The 23,973-nt window shown below is 39.2% G+C and overlaps 1 protein-coding gene across 1 annotated transcript in view; it reads right to left on the bottom strand.

Moving 5' to 3' along the window:
• The window catches only part of LOC122559261 (ras GTPase-activating protein 1), a 197,249-nt gene that overhangs the window by 115,701 nt on the left and 57,575 nt on the right, over positions 1 to 23,973 (bottom strand). Inside the window, exons 4-8 of the mRNA XM_043708645.2 lie at positions 22,565 to 22,635; positions 14,632 to 14,749; positions 10,560 to 10,591; positions 3,037 to 3,089; positions 707 to 857 (exon numbers count right to left, since the gene is read on the bottom strand). Of these exons, the coding sequence (XP_043564580.2) occupies positions 707 to 857; positions 3,037 to 3,089; positions 10,560 to 10,591; positions 14,632 to 14,749; positions 22,565 to 22,635 (425 nt within the window). The remainder of the gene's footprint in view (positions 1 to 706; positions 858 to 3,036; positions 3,090 to 10,559; positions 10,592 to 14,631; positions 14,750 to 22,564; positions 22,636 to 23,973) is intronic.

The following is a 23,973-nucleotide window of genomic DNA, read 5'->3' on the forward strand; positions in this document are numbered from 1 at the left end:
TTGGGGAACAAATGTAGTCATGAAATTTTTGCTTCCCTATACTGAAATTCTACTGACATTGAAGAAGTAGTTAACCTTAACGTTTCACTATTCATACAAACACCACATTGAACCCCTTGCATCATGAAGTGAGAAGTCAACCAAAAATATAAAGGTTAACTTGCCTGGAAAACAATGTTCAATCAACTCTTAGTATTTATTCTCAAGGTCAACACAAACACAGCCAATTTAAAAGGAAGCTTAAAAAAATTAACAGAGAATTCAAGTGCATACATTGTTCGAAAGCAATTAAATATTGCTATATTTAGTGGGTTTTTTTAAAATCCATAATGGAGTGGAACTCCTTTGGCATGACTTAATTAAGTCAGGGAAAATAGCATGATGTGTTTGTCTCCGTTTCCTTATTATATTCTCAGTTTGTCCATTTGTCTTGGCTTGCTTTACTGACTTTTGCTTCTGTTTTTGCTCTATTTAGTAGGACTAGTTGGCAGCATTCATGATAAGAGAATGTTAAGAGAGTTTCAGGTTTTTAATTTCCTAGGCTGGCACAAATAAAGAAGCCAATTCAAGAGAGATATAGAAGCAAGACCGTGCTGGTCACGCAGTACAGAATGGAAGAGTCTAGGGATTAAGTTAATACATCAACTATAATTTTTAGCTTCCTCTATCCTTAATTTGCAAAAACTGCACAAAAGAGAACGGTTACCTGTTGTAGTATCGGCCACCCATCATAAATTGATTGCTTGATGTTGGAGATATTTTAAATCGTTGAATATTTTCATTAGTCCGAAAATAAAGCGAGTAGTCACCCGGTGTGTTATCTGATGGCCTTACAAGAAAGCCACATATTTGACCAACTAAATAAAAGAAATGCAAATTTATGATTCTCTCCGACACAAAGAAGCTCGCAATTAAGTATTTGCTGACAGTAGCTGGATATATTGCAACTGATATAAAATGCCATGTTACGTTTTAGGGAACATGTGACATTCAGCCCACAGCAACCTCTTCCATCATTCAAGTTTCCTGCATTCCACTTCTTACTGACGTGTTTTCTGACTACCATGCCCTATTTCTACCACCTCTTTAATTCCATCACTAACCTAACTTGTTGTGCAAGCTGCCTGCTCATCCCCAATATATTTTTTTACCTATTCTTCTTAGTTCACCTCAACTCACTCACCCCTTACTCGTAAGGTTGCTCAAGTAAGCCAGTGGTTCCTTCATTCATTCCTTCATTCACTTTTGTTTACATTAAAGAAATTAGTGTGCTTTCAGTCAACAACTTTATGTTTTAATGTTTTAAAACTAATCTGAAATTAGGATGCCGAAATATGCTGTTCTAACTTAATTTTTAAAATTGTCTTGATAGTCAGAATGGTTACATTTTTCAACTACCATTAAGTTACAGATAAAAGATATTTTCAGTTTTCTTCAAAATTGAAGTGGCGTTAAAGTTTGCTTTTTTCAACATAATCATCTTCCTGGAGGTTTTATACTTTCCCCTGCATGTATCCGTGGACATATACCCTAGCTGTTTACAAATGCTATTAAATACAAACTTGATTTGAACAATGTTTTTAAAATGAATCTTTAAGTTTATTTTGAAACATAAAACACTAAAAGCTTAAAAAGAAATTTAACGCACGAGCATATAAAATAGCAAAATTGCGTCAATGTGTGCACTCCATAAACAAGTTGACTGACTTAAAAAGGCAAGCATGTGTTTTTGGAAAAATTGAAAACTTCAAATAAAGTTAATGAAATCAACAAAAGTACCAAAAGGTCACATAACAAATAAATTTAATTCTTGGTACTACAAAACATGCATTACTTTACAATTGAACATTGATTAATATTAGTTTCTGAAAGCACACAGTACAGGACCAATTTTGCCTCTAAACCGTTTGGCTGTGCAGATACTGAGGTCTATGCATGCTAATTGGTATGGCAATGCATTTTCTGATTCAGGAAACTGCTGCTGTGCATGTTGCAGCAGGAAAAATTAGACAAAAAGTAGTAGGGGAGGAAAATGCAGCAATTGGTAAGATTACAGGAAGTCATGACAACATTTGGAACTGCTAATAGATTGCCACCTACTGTCATTGTAGGAAAAGAATACTCAAGTTTACAGTTGGAAGTACAGATATTTCAAAGTTGCAATATATAATCTGTATCAAAGGGGCAAACCAATTAAAATTTTCTTGAATCTATATTAAATGAACCAGACCTGAGTATGTAGAACACACAATTTCAATATTTGCATATTACCCAAACCTTGGAAGTAGTATGAACCGAGGTCCATGGTGACACATTAAGAGGAAATAGAGGGGCTGACAAAATAGGAGGATATGAGGCAGATAAAACTTGGTACAGAGAAATGTGGTGATATTTTTCAGGAAGAATGAGGGAAGGTAATACAAAATAAAGCATACAATTCTAAAGAAAATGCCAGAAAAAAAAACCTTGGGTGGGAAGTTATTAGAGAAGTTAGAGAAAAGACCATATATAAAGGGACTTCAGTTGCTTGGATAGATTGCAGAAGCTGGGAATTTTCTCCTGACAGAAAGTGGAAAGGAGATTTTATTGAACTGTTAAAAATCAAGAGAGGTCCAGATAGAAAAGATGAGCAGAATCTGTTTGCATTGGAAGGTGATTCAGTAGCCAGAAGACACCTATATAAGTTGAAGAACAAGTACCAAACAGATAACTTATGCAAAAAAGCAGTTCGTGGTTAGATCTGCAATGCACTCCAAATATGTTGTGATCCAACTGTAGCTTTCAAAATGGAGTTGAGTAATTATCTAAGCAGAGAAAAAAATCATACGGCTATCAGAAAAGGTGAGGAATGGAGCTAGCCGAGTTGCCCTTGCAGAGTTCAAGCAAGGACACAACAGGCCTTGTAATCAAATCATTGTTTAATAATTTCAAAGGATTTTTGACTTAATGGACAATGGTACAGATGAGGTACAGGGATATGTCTTAGAAACACAAAATAACAATTTCATCCAATTAACCACTGTAATAAATCAATACCTGTCATCAGCAGATTATATGCATCTTGCTTTGATATCTTGCCATGAAACCAGCTGAAAAAAAGGTGAAATTATGAAAGTTTTTAAAAACATTATTTGCTTTAATAATATTATTTATAAAAGCAGAGCTGAGTTAACCATGCAAGCAAAATCAAATTGTACTGCAAAAACAGTGAACTGAGAGAAATATTCATCTGCTATAACTTGGAGGTATTTTGGAAACGTAAACCCACATGTTGCTCACAGATACGAAAAACTGATGCAAGTTTTTTCCAGTCAACATCTCAGAAGTCAGACACTTTGGATTAAAATTTCTTACAAGACAGAGTATATTCAGATCTTGCCCTCCACCAGTGTACTCCTCAAGGTCCAAGGACTGGGTTTAAGAATTCAGGTTTACAAAACTGCAGACTCTGCTGCATTCTAAAGTTTAGATTAGATTAGATTCCCTACAGTGTGAAAACAGGCCCTTTGGCCCAAAAGTCCACACCGACCTTCCGAAGATCAACCCACCCAGACCCATTCTCCTACATTTACCCCTTCACCTAACACTACTGGCAACTTAGCATAGCCAATTCACCTGACCTGCACATCTTTGGATTGTGGAAGGAAATCAGAGCAGTCGGAGGAAACCCACGCAGACACAGGGAGAACGTGCAAACTCCACACAGGCAGTTGCCTCTGGCGGGAATTGAACCCAGTTCTCTGGCATTGTGAGGCAGCAGTGCTGACCACTGTGCCACCATGCCGCCCCGTTGTCATGCTATCTTCAAGTACAAAGATCTTGTTGCAAGATTGCTTGCTGAGCTGATAATTTGTTCTCAAACATTTCGTCACCATGCTAGGTAACAGTGAGCCTCCAGTGAAACATTGGTGCTCTGTCCCTCTTGTAATTCGACTGTCTCGGTTTGTTGTGGTAAGTGATATCATTTCTGGTTCTGTTTCTGAGAGGTTGGTAATTGGAATCCAAACCTATATGTTTGGTTAGTGGAGTTCAGATTTGAATGCCAGGCCTCTCGGAATTCCTATGCATGTCTTCGTTTAGCCTGTCCCAGGATGGATGTACTGTCCCAGTCAAACCAGTGACCCTTTTCATCTATATGTATGGGTATCAGTGATAGTTGGTCAAATGGGCAGGAAGCTAGCCATCACATAACATGAGCATCAACTGCCCACCAAAAGACATGACTAGCTATCACTGGTATCCATACACACAGACGAAGAAGGACGATACATCCATCCTGAGACAGGCTAAACAAAGACACGCACGGGAATTCCTAAAGGCCTGGCATTCAAACTGGAACTCCATTTACAAACATATTGATTTGGACACCATTTACCAACCTCTCAGAAATGGAATCGGAAATGATATCATCCACAACAACAAACCAGGACAGATAAATAACAAGCGGGACAGAACACCAATGCCTCATCGGATGGTGATAAAACGTCAGAGAACAAATCCGTCAGCTCAGCAAGCAAACCTACAACCTGATCCATAACCTGAGCTACAAATCTTCTCCAAAATCTCCAACAACAATCTTCATCAGGACAAAATATTATTGTTTAACCAAGGAAAGAAGATTATTGAAATTTGCACATCTCAATGAAGAAACTGAACAGAGAAAAGGATCTCAAATGCTTTATATGGGATAGCTGAACCATTTCCAAATAATAAGTAACCTATGGCAAGCAATTTAATTTTCTTTCCACCTTTTCTATTTATTTATAACTGTTCAAATGAATCGATATTTTAAAATAACATTTTCGGAGCTGTGAGAGATGTTACAATATACCTCAGGAGCTGGTGGGGTAGAGACACTGTTGTTGCACCACATAAACCCTCTTTCCATCTTTTGTAGTCAGCTGGATCTTCAGCATGTTGACATTCATCAAGTCTGAATTGAACAATTTACAATTCAAGCTAATGTGAAAACTACATCCACCTCTTGGATTTTCATTTGCCATTATGAAATGCACTTTTTCCTGACTTGCTAATATTTACAAAGTTTAGATTTGCATCCCAGTTTTATCAATGAGCCAAGTCAATCCTCAATAGTGCCCTACCACTATGGCTCAGGTATACAAATTTACTATAGGCAGTGCTTTGGTTCTGTTTCTCATGTCAGCTGTATTGTTATAGTATCAGTCCTAACATAAGATAGTCACCAGTTGGCCAATAGACATGTGACAGCTATGACAAGCATTCAGTTCTCAGTACCAGGAACCTTTTTACTATCGACAGGAGATAATACCGAACAGCAATTAGTACATTCCTACCATCCATAGCCCTACGAATAGTGGCTTCATCAAACGGTGGTGCAGAACTCCAGTTGCAGTTACTTGCTTTTCTGCAATCACATCATGGTAGGCATGAAGCAGCAGATACTTTGGTATATGTGTTGCTATTACTTAAGGAATGTGATAAGGAAAAGCCAGGGAATTAGAGACTGGTGAGCCTTATATCAGTAGTGGGTAAGTTGTTGGAGGGGATTCTGAGGGACAGGGTTTACATGCATTTGGAAAGACAAGGACTGATTAGGGATAGTCAATGTGGCTTTGTGCATGGAAAATCATATCTAACTAACTTGATTGAGTTTTTTTGAAGAAGTGACAAAGAAGATTGAAGAAGGCAGAGGAGTAAATGTTGTCTGTATGGACTTCAGCAAGACGTTCAATAAAGTTTCACATGGTAGTCAAGCTTGCAAGGTTAGATCACATGGAATCCAGGGCTAGCTAGCGAACTAGATACAAAATTGGTAGGAGATAGAAGGTGGTGGTGGAGGATTTTTTTTTGGAGGCCTGTGACCAGTCATGTGCTGAAAGGATTGGTGCTGGGTCCACTGCTTTTCATCGCTTATATCAAATGATTTGGATGTGAATATAGAAGGTATGGTTAGTAAGCTTGCAGATGATGCCAAAATTGGTGATATAGTGGACAATGAAGAATATTATCTCAGCGAACAACTGGACCACTGGGCTGAGGAGTGGCAGGTTGAGTTTAATCTCGATAAATGTGAGGTGCTACATTTTGGTAAGGCAAGCCAGGCAGGGCTTATACAGTTAATGGCGAGGCCCTGGGGAGTGTTGCCAAGCAAAGATATCCAGGGATGCAGGTGCATAAAACCAATGTTGCCAACATTGGAGGGTTTGAGCTGCAGGAAGAGGCTGGGTTTTTTTTCCCCTGGAGGGTCGAAGGCTGAGGGGTAACCTTACAGAGGTTTATAAAATCATGAGGGGCATGAATAGTGTAAACAGCTCAGGACCTTTTCCAGTGTAGGGAAGTCCAAAACTAGAAAGCATAGGTTTAAGATGAGGGGCGAAAAATTTACAAATGATCTCAAGAGCAACACTTTCATGCAGAGGGTGGTGCATTTATGCAATGAGTTTCCAGAGGTAGGTACAATTATAACATTTAAAGACATACTGATAGCTATATTAGAGAAAAATAGGCCAAATGCTGGCAAATGGGACGAGATCAGCCAGTCGACAAGTGGAACCGAAGGGTCTGTTTCTGTATAACTCCAGACTTTATATCTCTATTATGTTACATATTCAAGATGAGATACTTTACGCGTTTATTTCTAGACTTGAGAAACTTCTACTTGACTAGCAATCCAGAGGCATAGTGATGTCACTTCAAATCCCACCACAGTAGCAGGACCAATTTAAACTAATACCAAATCTGGAATTGAAAATTAGTAAAGATGATCGTTAAACAATGGGATTATTGTAAGCACCTATCTTATTCAGTGCTCTTTCAGGGTATGAAATCTATCTCCTTGCACAATGGTCCACACATTAATTCTCATCACCTCTGCTGTTTATGAATCTTTTCTCTCTGTGCAATGCTGCATTTTTCATATTTTGACAATTACTACAGTTAACTAAATATTTTAGAAGGGTAAAGTGTTTGGGAACAGCCTGAGGTCATGAAAATACATTATTTGAATATAAGCCTCTATCCTTTCTCTATGATGCCAGCGCACAATATCAAAAATTATTCTCTGACAAGTCTAAGTAATGATGAATCTAACACCAGAAGCCTTCCAGGAGCTGTAAGCTAAAGTCTCAGTTGCCTCATTAGCTAAATAAATAACCTGTCTTTAAAAACATTAATAATTGCCTACCGGAAGGTATGCTTCAACGTGCATTGCTCGTATTCAAATTCAACGTCACATATTTGGCCTATCTCAGCACTAAAGACCAAATCCAATGTTTGGTCTGAGGTGAATCTGCCTCTCAGATATTAATTGCTATACTTGAATCAAGTGCTAAAAATCATAATTGTTTCATGAAGTTAAACTCATTGATAAAAGAACTAGAAGCCAGAGGAAGAGAATTTTAATAAATGCATTGTTACAGTCTGGTATTCACTGGAGTTAGAAGCAGGAGTAGCTCATTCAGCCTTTCAGATCTGTACTGTCATTCAACAATATTAGTTGTGGTCTCAACTTCACTTTCCTGCCTGACTCAATAACCCTCAACTCCCTCATATCAAACATCTAACTCAACCTTGAATAAATTCAAAGGTCAAGGCTTCACTGCTTTCAGGGAATGCAATTTCACATACAAACAACCTTCCAAAAGCAAAACTAAATTCTCCTTATCCTGATCTTAAAAGGGAGCTGAATTTTCTTTAATTGGTGCCTTCCGTTTTAGGTTTAGCCATAATAAGAGGAAACTTCCTCCTCATATCCACATCATTCCTCCTAGTATTCATCATCTCAAGTGTTCTCAGAAGCTTACTTATTTAAATAAGACTACCTCTCATTCTTTTAAACTTGAATAAAGACCCAATTGGTTCAATCTTCCTTTATGCAACAAAGGAAGGAACAAGAAGCAGATATCTTGTCTTAACTATTTCTGTTGCTTGTATATCCTTTTTCTAAAATAAGGCCCATATGTCTCTTCCTTCCAACTAAATATGAAATTCAATTATACTTTTATCACTGTCATGTCAAAGCTCCTTTACCATCACATTTCTAACCAATCCTGTCTCATTGCTTATTACAATGTCTAGAATCTCTCCCTGTTCTGTTACTATGCATTGTTGTGTCCCATTGGTTTTCCACATCTCCTTTCACATGATATTCCCTTGTCATTTAGTTTAATGCCCTCTCCACTACCCTTGTAGGATGCCAGAACATGAATCAAATTATGCTTTTCCCAACAGTACAGTGCCCACGAATCAAAATCTAGTTTCCACACATCTGTCGTTGAAACACAGATTAATCTCTCACATCTAGAGTTTAATGCATTGAAATCTGCTTTCAGCTAATGTTCAAAAGAGATGTAAAATATTTCCGTGTAAAATGAAACATCTGTAGTACTAGTGGGAAAAGAACTTGCAAATGGATGATTTGAGGTGGTAAATGGTTTCCTGTGTCATCATAATTATGCCCGAAATAGTAGAGAAGTTAGTTATTGCATACAAAAATCAAAGTTTCAAAATAAAGCTAGTGAACCTCAATCACAGAGCATTTGTTAATAGAGGTTATTAGCAAAAAATCCAACGCATGTTGGCATCTGAGGTTTCACAAGTAGCTGTAGTTATAATTATGCCTGGTTATTTCTTCCCCCAACAACAAACAGTTGAAGGAGAGGAATGTAGAAAATGGTAACAGGAGGCTGTTCAGCCAATTGTTCTGTTCCGCTACTCCAGTTGAGCATGGTTGATCCTCTTTCATACCATACTAATGCTCTCTCCCCATACCCCTCGATCTCTATAGTCTTCAGGAAGCTATTTCTGAACTAGATTTGGGACTCGACCTCTGCGTTCTCTGTTAGAGAATTCCACATGGTGACAGAGTGGCTCAGTGGTTAGCACTGCTGCTTCACAGCAGGGTAGATCTAGGTGGGATACTCGTTGAAGCGTCAGTGTGGACTCGATGGACTGCATGGCCTTCTTCCACACTGTACAGATTCTACAATTAAATACCTTCTGAATGAAGGGAGTTCTCCTAATCTCAGTTTAAAATGATCTACTGCATATCCTAAGACATTGACCTCTTGCTCCAGAATTCCCAGCCTAGGGAAGCATCATCCCTACATCAAATCTGTCCTTCACTTTCTTTCTAATGATATTTCTTCTCATTCCTCCAAAGCAAAACTGTGCGCAGTACTGCAGGAATAGGCACTCATAGGACCTGGACACCTGCACCAAGATTTCCTTTCTTTTACTCAAATCCTCATCATTCACAAGCAGCAACCCCTCTGGCTAAAAAAGCCCCATAAAATCCAGAGAGGTTAACAGCCACCAATTAAGAATAAAAGGGAGATCAAAGAAATTAAACTAACAGCCATAAGAAATATGCTGTATGGATACATGAGATGTGTGCAAAGTGACCCGATGGGAGCATGTGAATAAACAGTGGCCCTGAGCTGCAAAGTAAAGTCCTGAAGGGCTGAAGTAGTTTCTGAATTTGTCTGGGATCAGCCACATTTATGTGGTGAGGTTTGACAAATCAGTGGACGAAGGTGAAAGAGAACGGTGTCCATGGAACATTCAATGACAGGCCAACAGAGAAACAGTAAAATGACACAAAGAAACAAATAATGAGCTCCAGCTGCTGGGTAACCCCTTGACTTTTAAGTCAGGAATTGTCTTTAAGACCATAAGAAACAGGAGTGGAAGTGAGGCCATTCGGCCCATCGAGTCCACTCTGCCATTCAATCATGGCTGATGGACATTTCAACACCACTTACCTGCACTCTCCCCCAATGCCTTAATTCCTTGTGAGATTAAAAATTTAACAATCTCTGCCTTGAAAACATTTAACGTCCCGGACTCCACTGCGCTGCGTGGCAATGAATTCCACAGGCCCACCACTCTCTGGCTGGAGAAATATCTCCTAGTTGCTGTTCTAAATTGACACCCTCTAATTCGAAGGCTGTGCCCATGGTCCTAGTATCCCCGCCTGACAGAAACAATTTCCCAGCATCCACCCTTTCTAAGCCATGTCACTATCTAGCTTCTCAAAGCGGAAGAGAGAATTGTAGGCTGCAGATAAGCAACTACAACCCCAACTCTCTTATTTACCACCAAAATTGGTGATCTCACTGTTTAAGACCAAAACAAACAACTGGAATTGCCCCTCTCAATCCTGAGAATCTGATTTTCTCATTCTTGCCCATTTTCCCACATTCCTTGCAGGTGCCCACATCGTTCAAAGCCTGGGAAAATTCTGCCCTTAATGTCAAAATACAAGGATCTGGCTTTATTCATACTGAAGTAAAAGGTGCCTTCCATTAATAATTTGATAAAGTTCATTTTGGAGCAGTAAGAAAGATTGTTCAACTGTCCAAGCTAAATCTGAACTTAGGCAGAAGTACAACTTACTAACTATATGTGCCTTCATCATTCTTGTAATTGACTTTCCAAGTTTTAATACAAATGGTGCAATTTATATAGCTATGCCCGAAGTGAGTAGAATATCTTCACTTTTGTCTATCTGCTTTTGATTCCTGATGTCATATTTTATTAGTAACGCAATAGAATGAAAGAAATGTTGAAAATCTTACATTTTTCCTTCATGTGGATCTTCTTCACGGTCCTGCAAACACAATCCAGATTGAACAGTCAAACAAAATGAATCAATTTGTATCTGTACAAGTTAGGAACAGAGGCTCCACACATTCATAACAAAACTGTACTTTACACACAATTTCTTTAAAACTTTGCATTAGTCTGAAAGTCACAGGACAAACTGGAAGAAATATTTTTTTCAAATTCAACCAGATTCAACTCAACTTGAGTTGATTCAGATTTTTAAATTGGGGAAAGATGATTCCTGAAAGATTGAAAGACAGATCCTGTCTCCTATCAATTCTAATGCGTTATCCCCCTATACCATGAGGTTTATTTTCTACAATAACCTTTGATATGGCATGTCATCAAAGTACAGCATGTCTAATAGGTTCCCCTTTACCCACAGAGCATGTACTCCTTCAAAGAACTCAAATAAATTGGTTAAAACATGATTTCTATTTGACAATTTCATGCTGACTCTTCACAATTACTTTTTTCAGTTTTTCCCAGTACACAATTATAATTTCTTTAATGATTAAATCTAACACCACCCCATTGACACATATCAAGTTATCTGGCTCACAGGTTCCTGTTTCTTGCCTGCTTCCCTCTTGATTAGAGTTATATTTACTATTTTCCAGTTTGATAGAACCTTTCCTGAAACTAAGAAATCTAAAATAATTTGCTTTCTACTTGGTTACAGAACATGTATTGTGATATGGCTTTCTCAAAAGCACTCTCCAAATTCATTATCCAAGCTACTGCTGCCAACTGATTTTTCCTGTATGTGTGAAGTCTCCCACAACCATTGCTATCCCTTATCACAAACATACTTTGTCCCACATTGCTGTTAGTAGTTAAGGGGTCTGTAGACCACTGCCACCATTCAGTTCTGTTCCCTACTATTCCTTATTTCCACCCAAACTCATTCTACAATTTCAATCTTACATTTTTGGTCAAGTGTCATTTTCATCTTTTCTATTAGAGAGCTTCTCACCACAAGTTCAAGTGAATTCTCTCATAACACTGTCCCAAATCCATCTCACTAACTATCTATCTTATCTCTATGTTGTCCCTCTCATCCAATGTTAGCCTAATCCCAGTCAAAAAACCCAGCAGGACCTGTCACAGATGGGGTACTGCAGAATGGACCGGCATCCCAGACACCATCTTTAAAAGATCAGTTTGCCTCCAGAAAAATACACTCAGTCCAGAGTTGCCCTAAACATGACACAGAAGAGGAAATTGATACCTCACTTTGTTGAGAGAATGGTGCAGAGGAAGAGCATACTCTTCCTCAAGGACAAAGGAGGCTGTGACATCAGGCCCTATCTGGTCTAAGGCTGCAACAGGTCAGCATGATCTCAACTATCTGGAGAAACACCCAACAATATATTAAAGAAGATCAATGATATTCCATGCTCTACCAGTGAAGTGCCACCATCTTCTCTGCTACCCCTCACTCTCACTGCTACTGCACCCACTTGCGATCAAGGTTCATACTCTATCAATCTCAGCATTACATGCAACATTTTCCTTCCTCTCTGTCACCTACAACAAGTCCCCGCACTAGTAATCTCTGCTGCCTACTCATTCGCTTTGGACAAGTCATTACGTTTCCCCTACCTGCACAAAAAGGCAGGCTGTAGCTTTCATCTTTGTTTAATATCTCTTTTTCTCTCATCACAGAACACTATAGGACAGAAAGCGTCAAAATGCATGGTGGATTGCCAGACATTTGGTCCTTCACTTCTTACAATGACAGAGGCTCGGCCCTGACCACTCCAGGTGGTTACCTGATCATGTCCGAATGCTTAGACTGGTATCAAAGGCTGACGTTAACTCAATGTGCCTCGACCCCCAAGTGAAGGCTGTCTCACTTGTCTTCTCTTAGGACTGCTGACAATCATGACAAGTTTGTTGTCCGTACCAAACAGCAATACAAGACAGAAGTACACTGGTGGGTGTAAAATGCAAAAAAAAAAGGGCTTGGCAAGGCAGTGCAGACATGCAGTGATAGGTTCAATGTATGTAAGCACTAAGATAACAGTCTTGAGGAACAAATAATCCAGGCAGATTTCTCTCTCCCTCCAAAACGTCACCTTGCTGTAATTCAGCAACCAGCTCAAACTCTGAGCCAAATGCTGCTAGAATCTCAAAACAGTTACTATAGCTGTTTGCCCTGGATCACAATGATATCCAGGAGTTTCCACATGCCATAACCTTGACATAGCACTTGAACAGCCATCATTAAAGAATTTTAAATAAATGAATTATATTATTCACTCATGGTGCCTTTTTAATGTATTTTATTAACTTTACCACAAATCGCTTTTTTACTATGTCAACATTAAAGAATAGAAATAACCATCACTACTTACTAGAAACTCATCAAACAACTAAATCCATTCTCTACAGTACAGCAATATCAAACTCTATCAGCTCCAATGAATCTACCTCACTTTGTCTGCATGCAGCAAGACCTGCACAAAATCCTGTACTGGACAACGTAAGTACGAGGCCATCTCCAACGGACAGAATCTAACCATTTCCTTTGCCCACTGAATGACATTCCTGTTGCTGAATCCACCACGATCAATACTCAACAGGTTTCCATTGAACAAAAACTTAACTGGACAAGCCAAATAAATATCAAGGTGACAAAAAGCAAGTCAAAGACTGCTGCAACCAAGTGGACTCCTTTTGCCCTGGATGGTATCAGGCTTTTTGAACACTATTGGAGTTGTACAAATCTATATGTGCAGCGAGTACTCCGACAGTCATCTGACTTATACCTTGGAGAGGGTAGATATGGTTTGGAGATTTGGGAGGCAAGTTCTCAACCATTTGACCAGCATTCCAAACTCCACTTTAAAGATGCATTCTCTCCACCATAGGTGCAATTACAGCATACTGCACCAATTACAAACTGCAATTCACACAGACGTCTTCAACAGCACCTTCCAAATATATGAACTTTATTACTTAGAAGGACAAATACAGCAGATGCACAAGAACACGGTCATCTGCAAATTTCTAACCAAACCACACAACATCCTAACTTGAAACTATATCTATATTCTTCCATTGTCACTCAGTCAAAAAACTGGAACTTTCTTTCAAGCAGCACAGATGGACTGCAGATGAACATGACATAGCACCTACTCACAGGCAATGATCAGCTATCCAAAATCTGACTGACTTGCAATGATCATGGAGAAAGAATGTGAAATCCAAGATAGAAACACTGTCAGTTCTGATGAAGAGTCACTGGACTCAAAACATTCTTCCCAAAGATGCTGCCAGACCTGCTGAGTTTCGTCAGCATTTCTATTTTTGTTTCAGATCTCCAGCATTCACAGTACTTTAATTTTTTCAAATCCAAAAGCTGGAACAAGATCAAATCACTTTTAATTTGATGCAGTTTTGTCTATTAAAAATACAGACCTGCTCACTTGAGAAATCTATCCCCCAAAAGCTGAGAGGGATCACATTTCAACCTACAAGGAGTGACCTTGGCTGCTTACCAACAATGCACAATAAGGACAACTGGAAAGAGTTTGAATAATAGCAATACATGAACAATGGACAAGATTTGCTGATCTTGCAAAAAAGGTTATACTAAAATTATAAAGAAAATGCCAGAAAATTAGATTAGCTCAACTTTAAACTTAAATTCCATCATTAACCATGAGGTAAATTAACTCATTGAACAACACACGACAATCAACTGTTTTTAACTATAATAGTTCTCTATATATTTTAACTGTATAGACAATTGCCTTGAAACCTTAAAATGAAATTTGTCACCTAATTTCTTGCAACCTTTACTAACATTTCCAAAATGCCCAGAAACTCTGCCTTTCAACACTTCTGAACTATGCAGAATGGTTAAAAGGTCACATGACTATGGAACATTGTCCTAATAGCTTTCCAAGATTCACAATTTTAAATTCATTAAAGAAATGTCCAATGTGTGCTTTTATTAGGCAGACATTGGCATACAGCTTGTGTAAATAATTAAGGCACTGAAATCTTTAGAAAGATTTAGTTTCAGATACTCACCACCTCTTCTACCAAATCCTCCACAATGAGGCCTTGCTCATCTGTTCGTAGGTTGGTCACCCACATCCATCCGTCCTCCAGTTCATTGTGAACAATAAACATATCCCCCTTCAGAAAACTGCATAAACATAATACCCACATTGAAACTGCAGCAACATCAAAACCATTTCCAAATTGAGATGAAAATAATTAATCTGCACCCCAAAACCTCATCAAATGAAACTTCTTACAAAACAACTGAATCAATTTATCAACATGGAAGAGGCCAGTAGTATACATAAGCTGAGGCAGCACAGGTTTGAGACTTTTCGTAACCATATTGTTCAGAAGGTTGAAGATTTAGATTATGAAGTGCAGGATTTGTTACAGCCATGACTCAAGGAAAAATATAGTTTATTTCCTCAGTTACCAATTACTTTATGATCCACAAGAAACAAAGATTCTTTTTCATTTTCATTGTTACAGTTTTGACAACTTGCAGATGGATGAAATCCTTAAATAACTCCTCAAACTGTTCACAAACATATCCCCAAGGATAGAAAGAACTATAAACGCTTAGATGGGAATTTAACTGGGAAACTAAATGTAAATCATGAATTCAGTTTCAGATTATACTATTGTATAAAAGACTTCCTGAAGCTAATCCAGAGTTAGTTTGCTATCCCTTCTCTATCAGCAGGAGAGATTATGTAATCTTTTCAAGAGTGAAGGAAATTGACAAATGGCATGCTTTGAAGGAAATCACACAAAGAGCATACAACACACCAAATGAGTAAACCTTTTATGTTCTGTCAAAGAAACCAGTACAGATTTCCATATCTCTGTCTCTCCACATTGTGTGTTTGCATAGTAAACTATAGAAAAATATACCATCAACGGAAATATTTTAGTTTGCCAGTTTCACAGTGGATCAGTTTCACAGATGATATCATTATCATCAATTTTTTTGCAGCAAATTTGACACAGATTCTTCAGTTGTGGTCCAAGACAGAGAAAAAGGGAGCTAAAAGAGCTAAACTCAAAGGTTTTTTTAAAAAATTGGTGACACTGAAGCACATTTCCAACCACCCTCAGTTTAAAGAAAAGACTTCACAAAAGTCTCACACCACCACTGTTGAACAGATATCAGACATTTGCTCAAGTTGCTTCTGTGGCCATTAACGTTTTGGTACTGGCAAAACTAGTCCAAGTGTAATCGAGTCACGGGAATGATGACATGATAACTACTCTTAAAAGGAAGTTCAAACCCTGAAAGTCTGGCTGACCAAATGAGACACAATGCTATACTGGAGGAGAAGCACATCTGTTTTACAGTTGTTCATAATATAATAGCCTGGGAGTCTTTCATGACATCACATGACTGGCAGCAAGTATATTCCATTTTTACATTGTGATTTTCCACATTGTTATAAACAAGAAGACAGATTTTAAAAATCAGGTATGGGGCAAGTCCTCAAATGTTAAACATGGGAGGTAATGAAGTTACTATCTTCAACTCCACCCACCAAGCTGATCATCCTTGCCAGCCCCTGTCAAAGTGAACCAGATTGTCTACAATTTCAGTATTGTGTGTGATCTTACACTGAGCTTCTAAATCTATGGATACCGGTTCGCTCGCTGAGCCGGAAGGTTTGTTTTCAGACGTTTTGTCATCATAACATCTTCAGTGAGCTTCTGAATGAAGCACTGGTGGTGTAGCCACTTTCTATTTATATGTTTGGGTTTCCTTTGGGTTGTGATGTCATTTCCTGTGATCATGATTCGGAGATGCCGGTGTTGGACTGGGGTGTACAAAGTTAAAAATCACACAACACCAGGTTATAGTCCAACAGGTTTAATTGGAAGCAAACCTATTGGACTATAACCTGGTGTTGTGTGATTTTTAACTTTGTACACCCCAGTCCAACACCGGCATCTCCGAATCATGACTACTATCGACACCACTAACTGCCGGCTTAAAGTGGAGAGGGTCTCCAAGAAGATCGCACATATCGACACAGACGTCAAGTTTCTACAGGAATGCAGGCAAGCAGGAAAGATCCCGAATGGATTACGGATCACGAACCCACTTAGGTCGACCTACAACACAGACTAAGCAGAGAGACTTTCCCACCGCACCTCTCACACTTCTCAATCATCTCGTACACTAACTCTACAGCAGGCGCCACAACCTTGAAATTCAGATGGAATCCACACTCACAGCCTGCACTCAGGATACATCAGTACAATTACGTGACATCGCCAAACAGACAAGGCGACAAAACTACACCACGTACATGCACGCCAAGAACAAAAAAACTGGAGAAGATTAGATTACAGTGTGGAAACAGGCCCTTCGGCCCAACAAGTCCACACCGACCCGCTGAAGCGAAACCCACCCATACCCCTACATTTACCCCTTACCTAACACTACGGGCAATTTAGTATGGCCAATTCACCTGACCCTGCACATCTTTGTGACTGTGGGAGGAAACCGGAGCACCCGGAGGAAACCCACGCAGAACGTGCAAACTCCACACAGACAGTCGCCTGAGTCGGGAATTGAACCCGGGTCTCTGGCGCTGTGAGGCAGCAGTGCTAACCACTGTGCCACCATGCCGCCCACGAAGCTTGGCATTCTCACCAGTAATAGCAAAGCCCGCCCTGGAACCACAGTAGACAACATTATCACTGCGGGGAAGTCTATTGTCAACTTATCGGACCACACCCTTTGACCGGAAGAGATTGAAGTCCTGAGTAGGGGTCTCAACTTCTGCCCCACCACCAAAATGGACACGTTGGTTCTGGCAGCAGACACAGAGGAGTTCATCAGACGAATGAGACTCCGGGAATTCTTTCAAGGTGCCGGCAGTGATCCCACTGAGCCCACTGATGAACTAGAACAGTCATCACAGGGATCTGTAGAGGAGCGACCAAAGAAGGTGTCAACATGGACCCCACCGGAGGGCCGCTGCCCTGGGCTTGACATGTATACTCAAACTGTCAGGAAATATATAAATGCCAGATTCATCAACCGTACCCATAAGGTAGAGCAAAACATCACCCGTTCCCAACGCAATGCCATCCAGGCTCTCAAAACCAATCACAACGACAATCACCTGATGGAGCGTTGCTCCGAAAGCTAGTGTGTTTCCAATTAAACCTGTTGGACTATAACCTGGTGTTGCGTGATTTTTAACTATTTCCTGTGGTGACATCATTTCCTATGGTGACGTCATTTCCTGTTCTTTTTCAATACACTGTATAGGTGATTTTTCTCTGCTCTGCATAGTTCCTGTGCTGCCGTGTGTGTTGGCTTCTTTAAATAATGTTCTAATGCAGCTTAGTTTGTGATATTGCAATGATTGCTTCTGTAGTTTAGTATTTAGTCAGTATGTGTTATTTTCCTGTAGGCGCAGGTTTGAAGATCCCCATTAGCTGTTCACTCCACTATGACATCTAGGAATGGCAGTTTGTTGTTGTTTTCGTCCTCTTCAGTGATTTTTATGCCAGTAAGGGTATTATTGATAGAGGAAACCTTCAAGACTAATTTGTTTTGCTTAGTGATGACAAAGGTGTCATCCACGTAGCAGACCCAAAGTTTGGTGTGGATGGTTGGCAGAGCTGTTTGTTTGAGTCTCTGCATTACTGCCTCTAAGACCCCTGATATCAGAGATCCCTTGGGTTCCATTGGTTTGTCTGAAGGTTTTGTTGTTGAAGGTGAAGTGGGTGGTAAGGCATAGAAACTCTATCAAAAACACATTGACTTGGATCCCATTTACCACCATTCAAAAAGAACAGGTACCCAATGAATACAGTCTGCCGATTTCTGAGCAACAAACCCAATCAAGCATACAAAACTCATCCTGAAAGTCTAGTCCCTCTCTCTTATATCAAAAACATCTCGGAAATGGCTGCCAGACTACTCAGACCCCTTGGCATCATGGTAGCCCACAAATCCACCAACACAGTAAAACAGCAGCTAATGAATTTGAAAGACCCTATACAGACAATCAGCAAAACTAATGTCATTTACTAATGTCATTACCTTGCAAGAACTGTGACAAACAGGCAGAAAACAGGCCACCAGGATACATGAACATCAACTGGCCACAAAAAGACATGACCCACTCTCTCTAGTATACTTACATATGGATGAGGCAGGATACCAATTCGACTGGGACAACAAATCCATCCTAGGACAAGCCAAGCAGAATTCCTAGAAGCATGGCATTCCAATTGGAACTCTATTAACAAGCACACTGACTCTGATCCCATTTACCAAAGACAGGAAATGACATCACCATAGGAAATGACATCACCAACCCAAGGAAACCCAAAAGATATAAATAGAAAGTGGGCTTCACCAGTGCTTCATTCGGAGGTTCACTGAAGATGTTACCTAGTCTGGTGACGAAACATCTGAAAACAAACCCTCCAGCTCAGCAAACAAATGTACATCCGGAACCTCAACCTGAGCTCCAAATCTTCTCAAAACTTCCTAATCTATTTCTGACAAAATCTGTTCAAGTTCAAGTAGTGGAATCAATCCTAGCTTCTTTAATTCAGCAACATGTCTTTCTTTAGCTACAAGTACTTGAGAAAGCTGCTGAATTTCCTCCTCCACTTTAGTAAGTTCATTTATTAGCTCTTCTCACTCATCACGTGTCATTGCACCTCCAAGGTCTGAAGTGGTAACCGCATCTTCGACTTCAAGTGCTGGATCAGCTTGCATCAGGCCTTCATTAGAGGTCTCCATCCCTCATCCTTTCTTTACAAATAACAGACAGCGGCAAGGGATTTTTTTTTCAATCGCCTGGCCCCCCCACCTGCAGTGGCAATTCTAACACCCTGCTCTGTCTCTCAATCCCTCTGTATGCCACCAACTGCTTCTGCCACCGCCTGCTCTCCCTCCTCCTGGAGCCAACAAATGAACTTCTAAAATGTATCATAAAACACCCAACTTTCATACCATTGCTCTGTATTCAAAAGCACATCCTGCCTTTGTTGGTTCAATAATGGTGTTGTGTAAATGGACTTCCAGTTCACATTACAGTGTGGAAACAGGCCCTTCGGCCCAACAAGTCCACACCGACCCGCCGAAGCACAACCCACCCATACCCCTACATTTACCCCTTACCTAGCACTACGGGCAATTTAGCATTGCCAATTCACCTGACCTGCACATCTTTGGACTGTGGGAGGAAACCGGAGCGCCCGGAGGAAACCCACGCAGACACGGGGAGAACGTGCAAACTCCACAGTCAGTCGCCTGAGGCGGGAATTGAACCCGGGTCTCTGGCGCTGTGAGGCAGCAGTGCTAACCACTGTGCCACCGTGCCGCCCACAATGATTGGCACAATAGATACAATGGACTGAAAGGCCTCTTTCTCTGCTGTGAAGGTTTTGTGACTGGACATACCTCTGGGGCAAGTGGGACTTCTCAACCTCATTAAACTTCACCCCAATCCAAACAGATAGGATCTTAAGCGAAACCAAGTCATACTTACCCAAACCTCTGTGTTCATTAACCTAAAGTAACTCCTCCTTCCCCAGTTCTTTAAAGTTCACTCCTTCACATAAATCACTTCATTCTATTGTGCCTCATCTTTGCAACTTCCTCAAGGCACACAATTGTCCAATAACAATGAATTCTTCCCCACCTGGTCTCTTACACATCCACCAGACCCAGCTCCTCATCACTGGCGACCATCTGTTCAGCCTTGTACAGTTAAACCTCTGACATTGCTTTTTTTTTTTTAAAATAAAAGGCATTAAAAACTAGCCTACATATGTTAAAAAGTGACATGACAAGGCCAATAGAAAAAGATACAGATAGTCACTGGATTGATAACGGATTAGGTTCCTGCATCTATTCACAAGTCGATTCATACACAAGTCAGAAAACTGTGCAAGACAACATAAAGCAGCCGTTTGTAAGTAGAGCAAACATTCATGTCAAATATTTAAAATTACACCCTCTACGGGATCATGTTCACAATTCAGACAGTTGGAAATACAGGACCCCCTGTACAGGAGAAAAGATATACTTTATAAAAGCTGGTGGAATTATTATACAATGTGCTGGTTAGTCCACAAAGGAATTTAAAAGGGTCCATTTTGAGAAAATTCCATTATAGAAAGGAGGCATTAGCCATAGAGAAAGCCTAATAATATTTCAGATGGAGTCTGGATTGCCCAAAACTGTACAGTTAATTCCTAAAATTAAGAGGTTACAGGATACTCTGCTCATCCAGGGAATGGATGAATAACCACGCTTTCCTCCAGTAGAGGAATCTAGAAAGAGTGAATAACTTCAGCATTCATATCAAGTTAATGCTCATGTACCAGGATTTCTGAGAGCACTCCTATAGGCAGATCTTTGTCTAATACCTTCAAAGCATCATGAGAAGAGCAGAATGGTCTTATTTAAAATATGAGTGAAAACACACATGTAAGAGATGTGATTGTCTAGTGCAGAACTCAAGAGGGTGCTATTGTTAAACTCATAGGTTGTGCTTTCAAACATGTAGATTAAAAGGTAGCAGAATCCACATCCATAAATGAAAGGCATACAAATAACACAATAGCTGATGCCACTGAACCCAAGAAGGACCTGTACCAAATCTGAATTTGTAACATTGTGTTTTAAAGTTGCGTAATCTTTCTCAACATTTATTTAAAACCACTGATCTTGAAAGTCATGAAGCAAGGCAAATTGAGACATTCATAATGTTAATTATTTGAGAAGGAAGGATATTTAATAAAAGGGGAAGAAAATAGCATCAACAAGATTGTAGTAGTAATGCTAATAAAGGTGAAGATCAGTGAGGCAAAGGGTGTACTATTGATTCAGGTACTTTGGTCTCCTTGCACCTAACTTGGTTTTGAAAAGTCATCCTGAGATGGTACACAGCTGTAAAGTGAACTTGAAGTGTTAAAATAAGGTGATAATGGAGAATCAGAGGCCTACATTAGATGTTAGCTAAGCTAAGTGATGGTGCATGTGGAAGAATAAGGGATCAAGTCCCACTAAAGGCATTAAGCATTTCGGGCTGCATATAAACGTAGATTAAGAATGTACAGAGGTGCCATCTTTGGAACAAGACATTAATCTTGGTGCCTCCTCTCTATTTCATCAAGCAAAGATCTAAAAATTAACATAAGACCTCCACAAGTGTTATGGCTAAGATTATTCCTTCAAACAGTTCCATGAAGCAAAGTATGATTTGTTTCACATCTCAATGCTGTTTGAGAAAACCTGCTTGTACAATTGCCTGAATAACAATGATTATACTTGAAGCAATAACTCTATGGAAAACCTTGGGATGTTAATGGACATTTTTCTTCCAAGAAGCAAATCAGACAAAGCAGTAAGGAAATGGAAGGGACAGCAATTAGTTAAGACGCCTTACACAGAGGAATGGAGATTTTAGGGATGGGGAAGCAGAGATAACAATATTGAATTATGTTACAAACATAAAAGGGCAAAGTAATGTACAGACTTAAACAAAAGGAAGACAATTGTGAATTTAAGTTGCTGGGGAAGCAGGTGAACACTTTGAGCTTCAGATTTTTAAAAAATGAAAGACACAGTGCATAGGATTACAGGTTTGGTTGCAACGAACTTTTTTCTAGGATCAAAGGCATTGAAAATAGTGGTTCAGCATCAACAATTTCAAGATGTCACAGCAAATGAAATGATAAGGCCAGGTAGTTGGGAAAAACACAGGCAGAGTTTCTTCCAAAATCTAAATGTGAAGCAACTGCAAACTTGAATTTTCTCCAACATGCAGAAGATAGTGAAGTAAGTGTATTTTCCTTGGTCTAGGAGCAATGAATACTGAAGTTGGTGTTCAAAAAGAATTCTCTTTTTACCAAATCAAGGAATTGACCAAAAGATATTCTAAGTAAAATGCTTTACTTTTACAGTGAAAAAAAAGCAGTAACTTACCTAATCTCATCTGTGTCTGGAACTTTGGTGTATGGCAAGATGGCTCGAACTCTCCTTCTATCCTCAACAGGCTATAATTTTGGATAGGAGAAACAATTCTTAATTTTAACAAATAAAAGTATCAAAGTAGAAACTAAATATTTTGCTTAAAAATGTAGGTTTTCAAATGAAGCATTTTATGACTGGTCTCAAGGTAATAATACCTTTGTGAAGAACTAATCTTTACAAACTTTCAACTAGATGGAATTGTTGAAAATTTGACCCAGTCAACTGAGACAAGGTCCTGCTAAGGGAACAAAGCCACCTCAAGTCAGAACCGAGAGATATGAAATGTTGGAACCAATATTTATAAGAGATTCTAATTTAAGCAGATTAGTGGAACTCCAACTCTCTTCCTCCCTGAGAAACTGACCCTATTCCTCCAGAAATCAGCAAACTGACAAAAAAAAGTATTACATTGAATTCCATCTATCACACTTTTGCCCATTCACCCAGTCTATTAACTTGCAATTTTATGCTATCATTTATACTGTCTACAATGCTGCCTAACTTTGTGTTATCAGAAAATTTGGATATATGATTTTCTATGCTATTATCTAAGTACTTTTTTAAAAAGTGAATAATTGAGTCACTAACAAGATCCTTGTCGGACACCACTAGTGGCATTCATCAAATTATGTACCTACACCCATCATCCTTACTTTGTTACCTGCCATTGAACCAATTTCCCAGCCATATCAGTAATGTGCAATTTCACATAGTTCCATCAACAGCCTGACACACAGGGTTTTAATCAAATGCCTTCTGAAAGTCCAAATAAACAACATTCCCTTGTCCACTACAGGAGTCACCTCTTCAAAAAATTCAATGATGTTTGTCAGACAAGATCTACCAGCCAAGAATCCATGCAGATTTTCTCTGATTATCTAAAAATTGTCAAGATGTTCAGTTTCCTACCTTGGTTATAGACTCCAACAATTTCCCAGCATAGATGTTATCACAAAAAAAAGATTGTCTGGCCATTACTATTAAAGTCTTGTATTTAGGAGCTTGCTGAGGATACATGGACCATCACTTTACTACATTACAATAGTAATTCCACTTCATACAAAACTGCATTGGTTGTAAAGTGCTTCAGAGACATCCAGTGAATATGAAAACAGCTATATAAATGAAAGTTCTGTCTCTCTTTTCCAATGGTAGCCTTCACAATTCCCTACAGCAATTAAAAGAAAATACATCGATTCTTCCCACCAAATCTCACTGACCTCATACAATGTCTGATTTTACTTCTAAATTGTGGATTTTAATCAAGAAATTTGTTTTAAATAAATTAAAAACAGGTTTTCTGCTCAAAGCTTTATGTAATAATCACTGTCACTTGGTAATTGCATTAGAATGTTTCTCTT

Source organism: Chiloscyllium plagiosum, unplaced genomic scaffold (assembly GCF_037043375.1).
Source record: "Chiloscyllium plagiosum isolate Xiang-an unplaced genomic scaffold, Cpla_swu_hap1 HiC_scaffold_2, whole genome shotgun sequence".
NCBI classification, from domain to species: Eukaryota; Metazoa; Chordata; class Chondrichthyes; order Orectolobiformes; family Hemiscylliidae; genus Chiloscyllium; species Chiloscyllium plagiosum.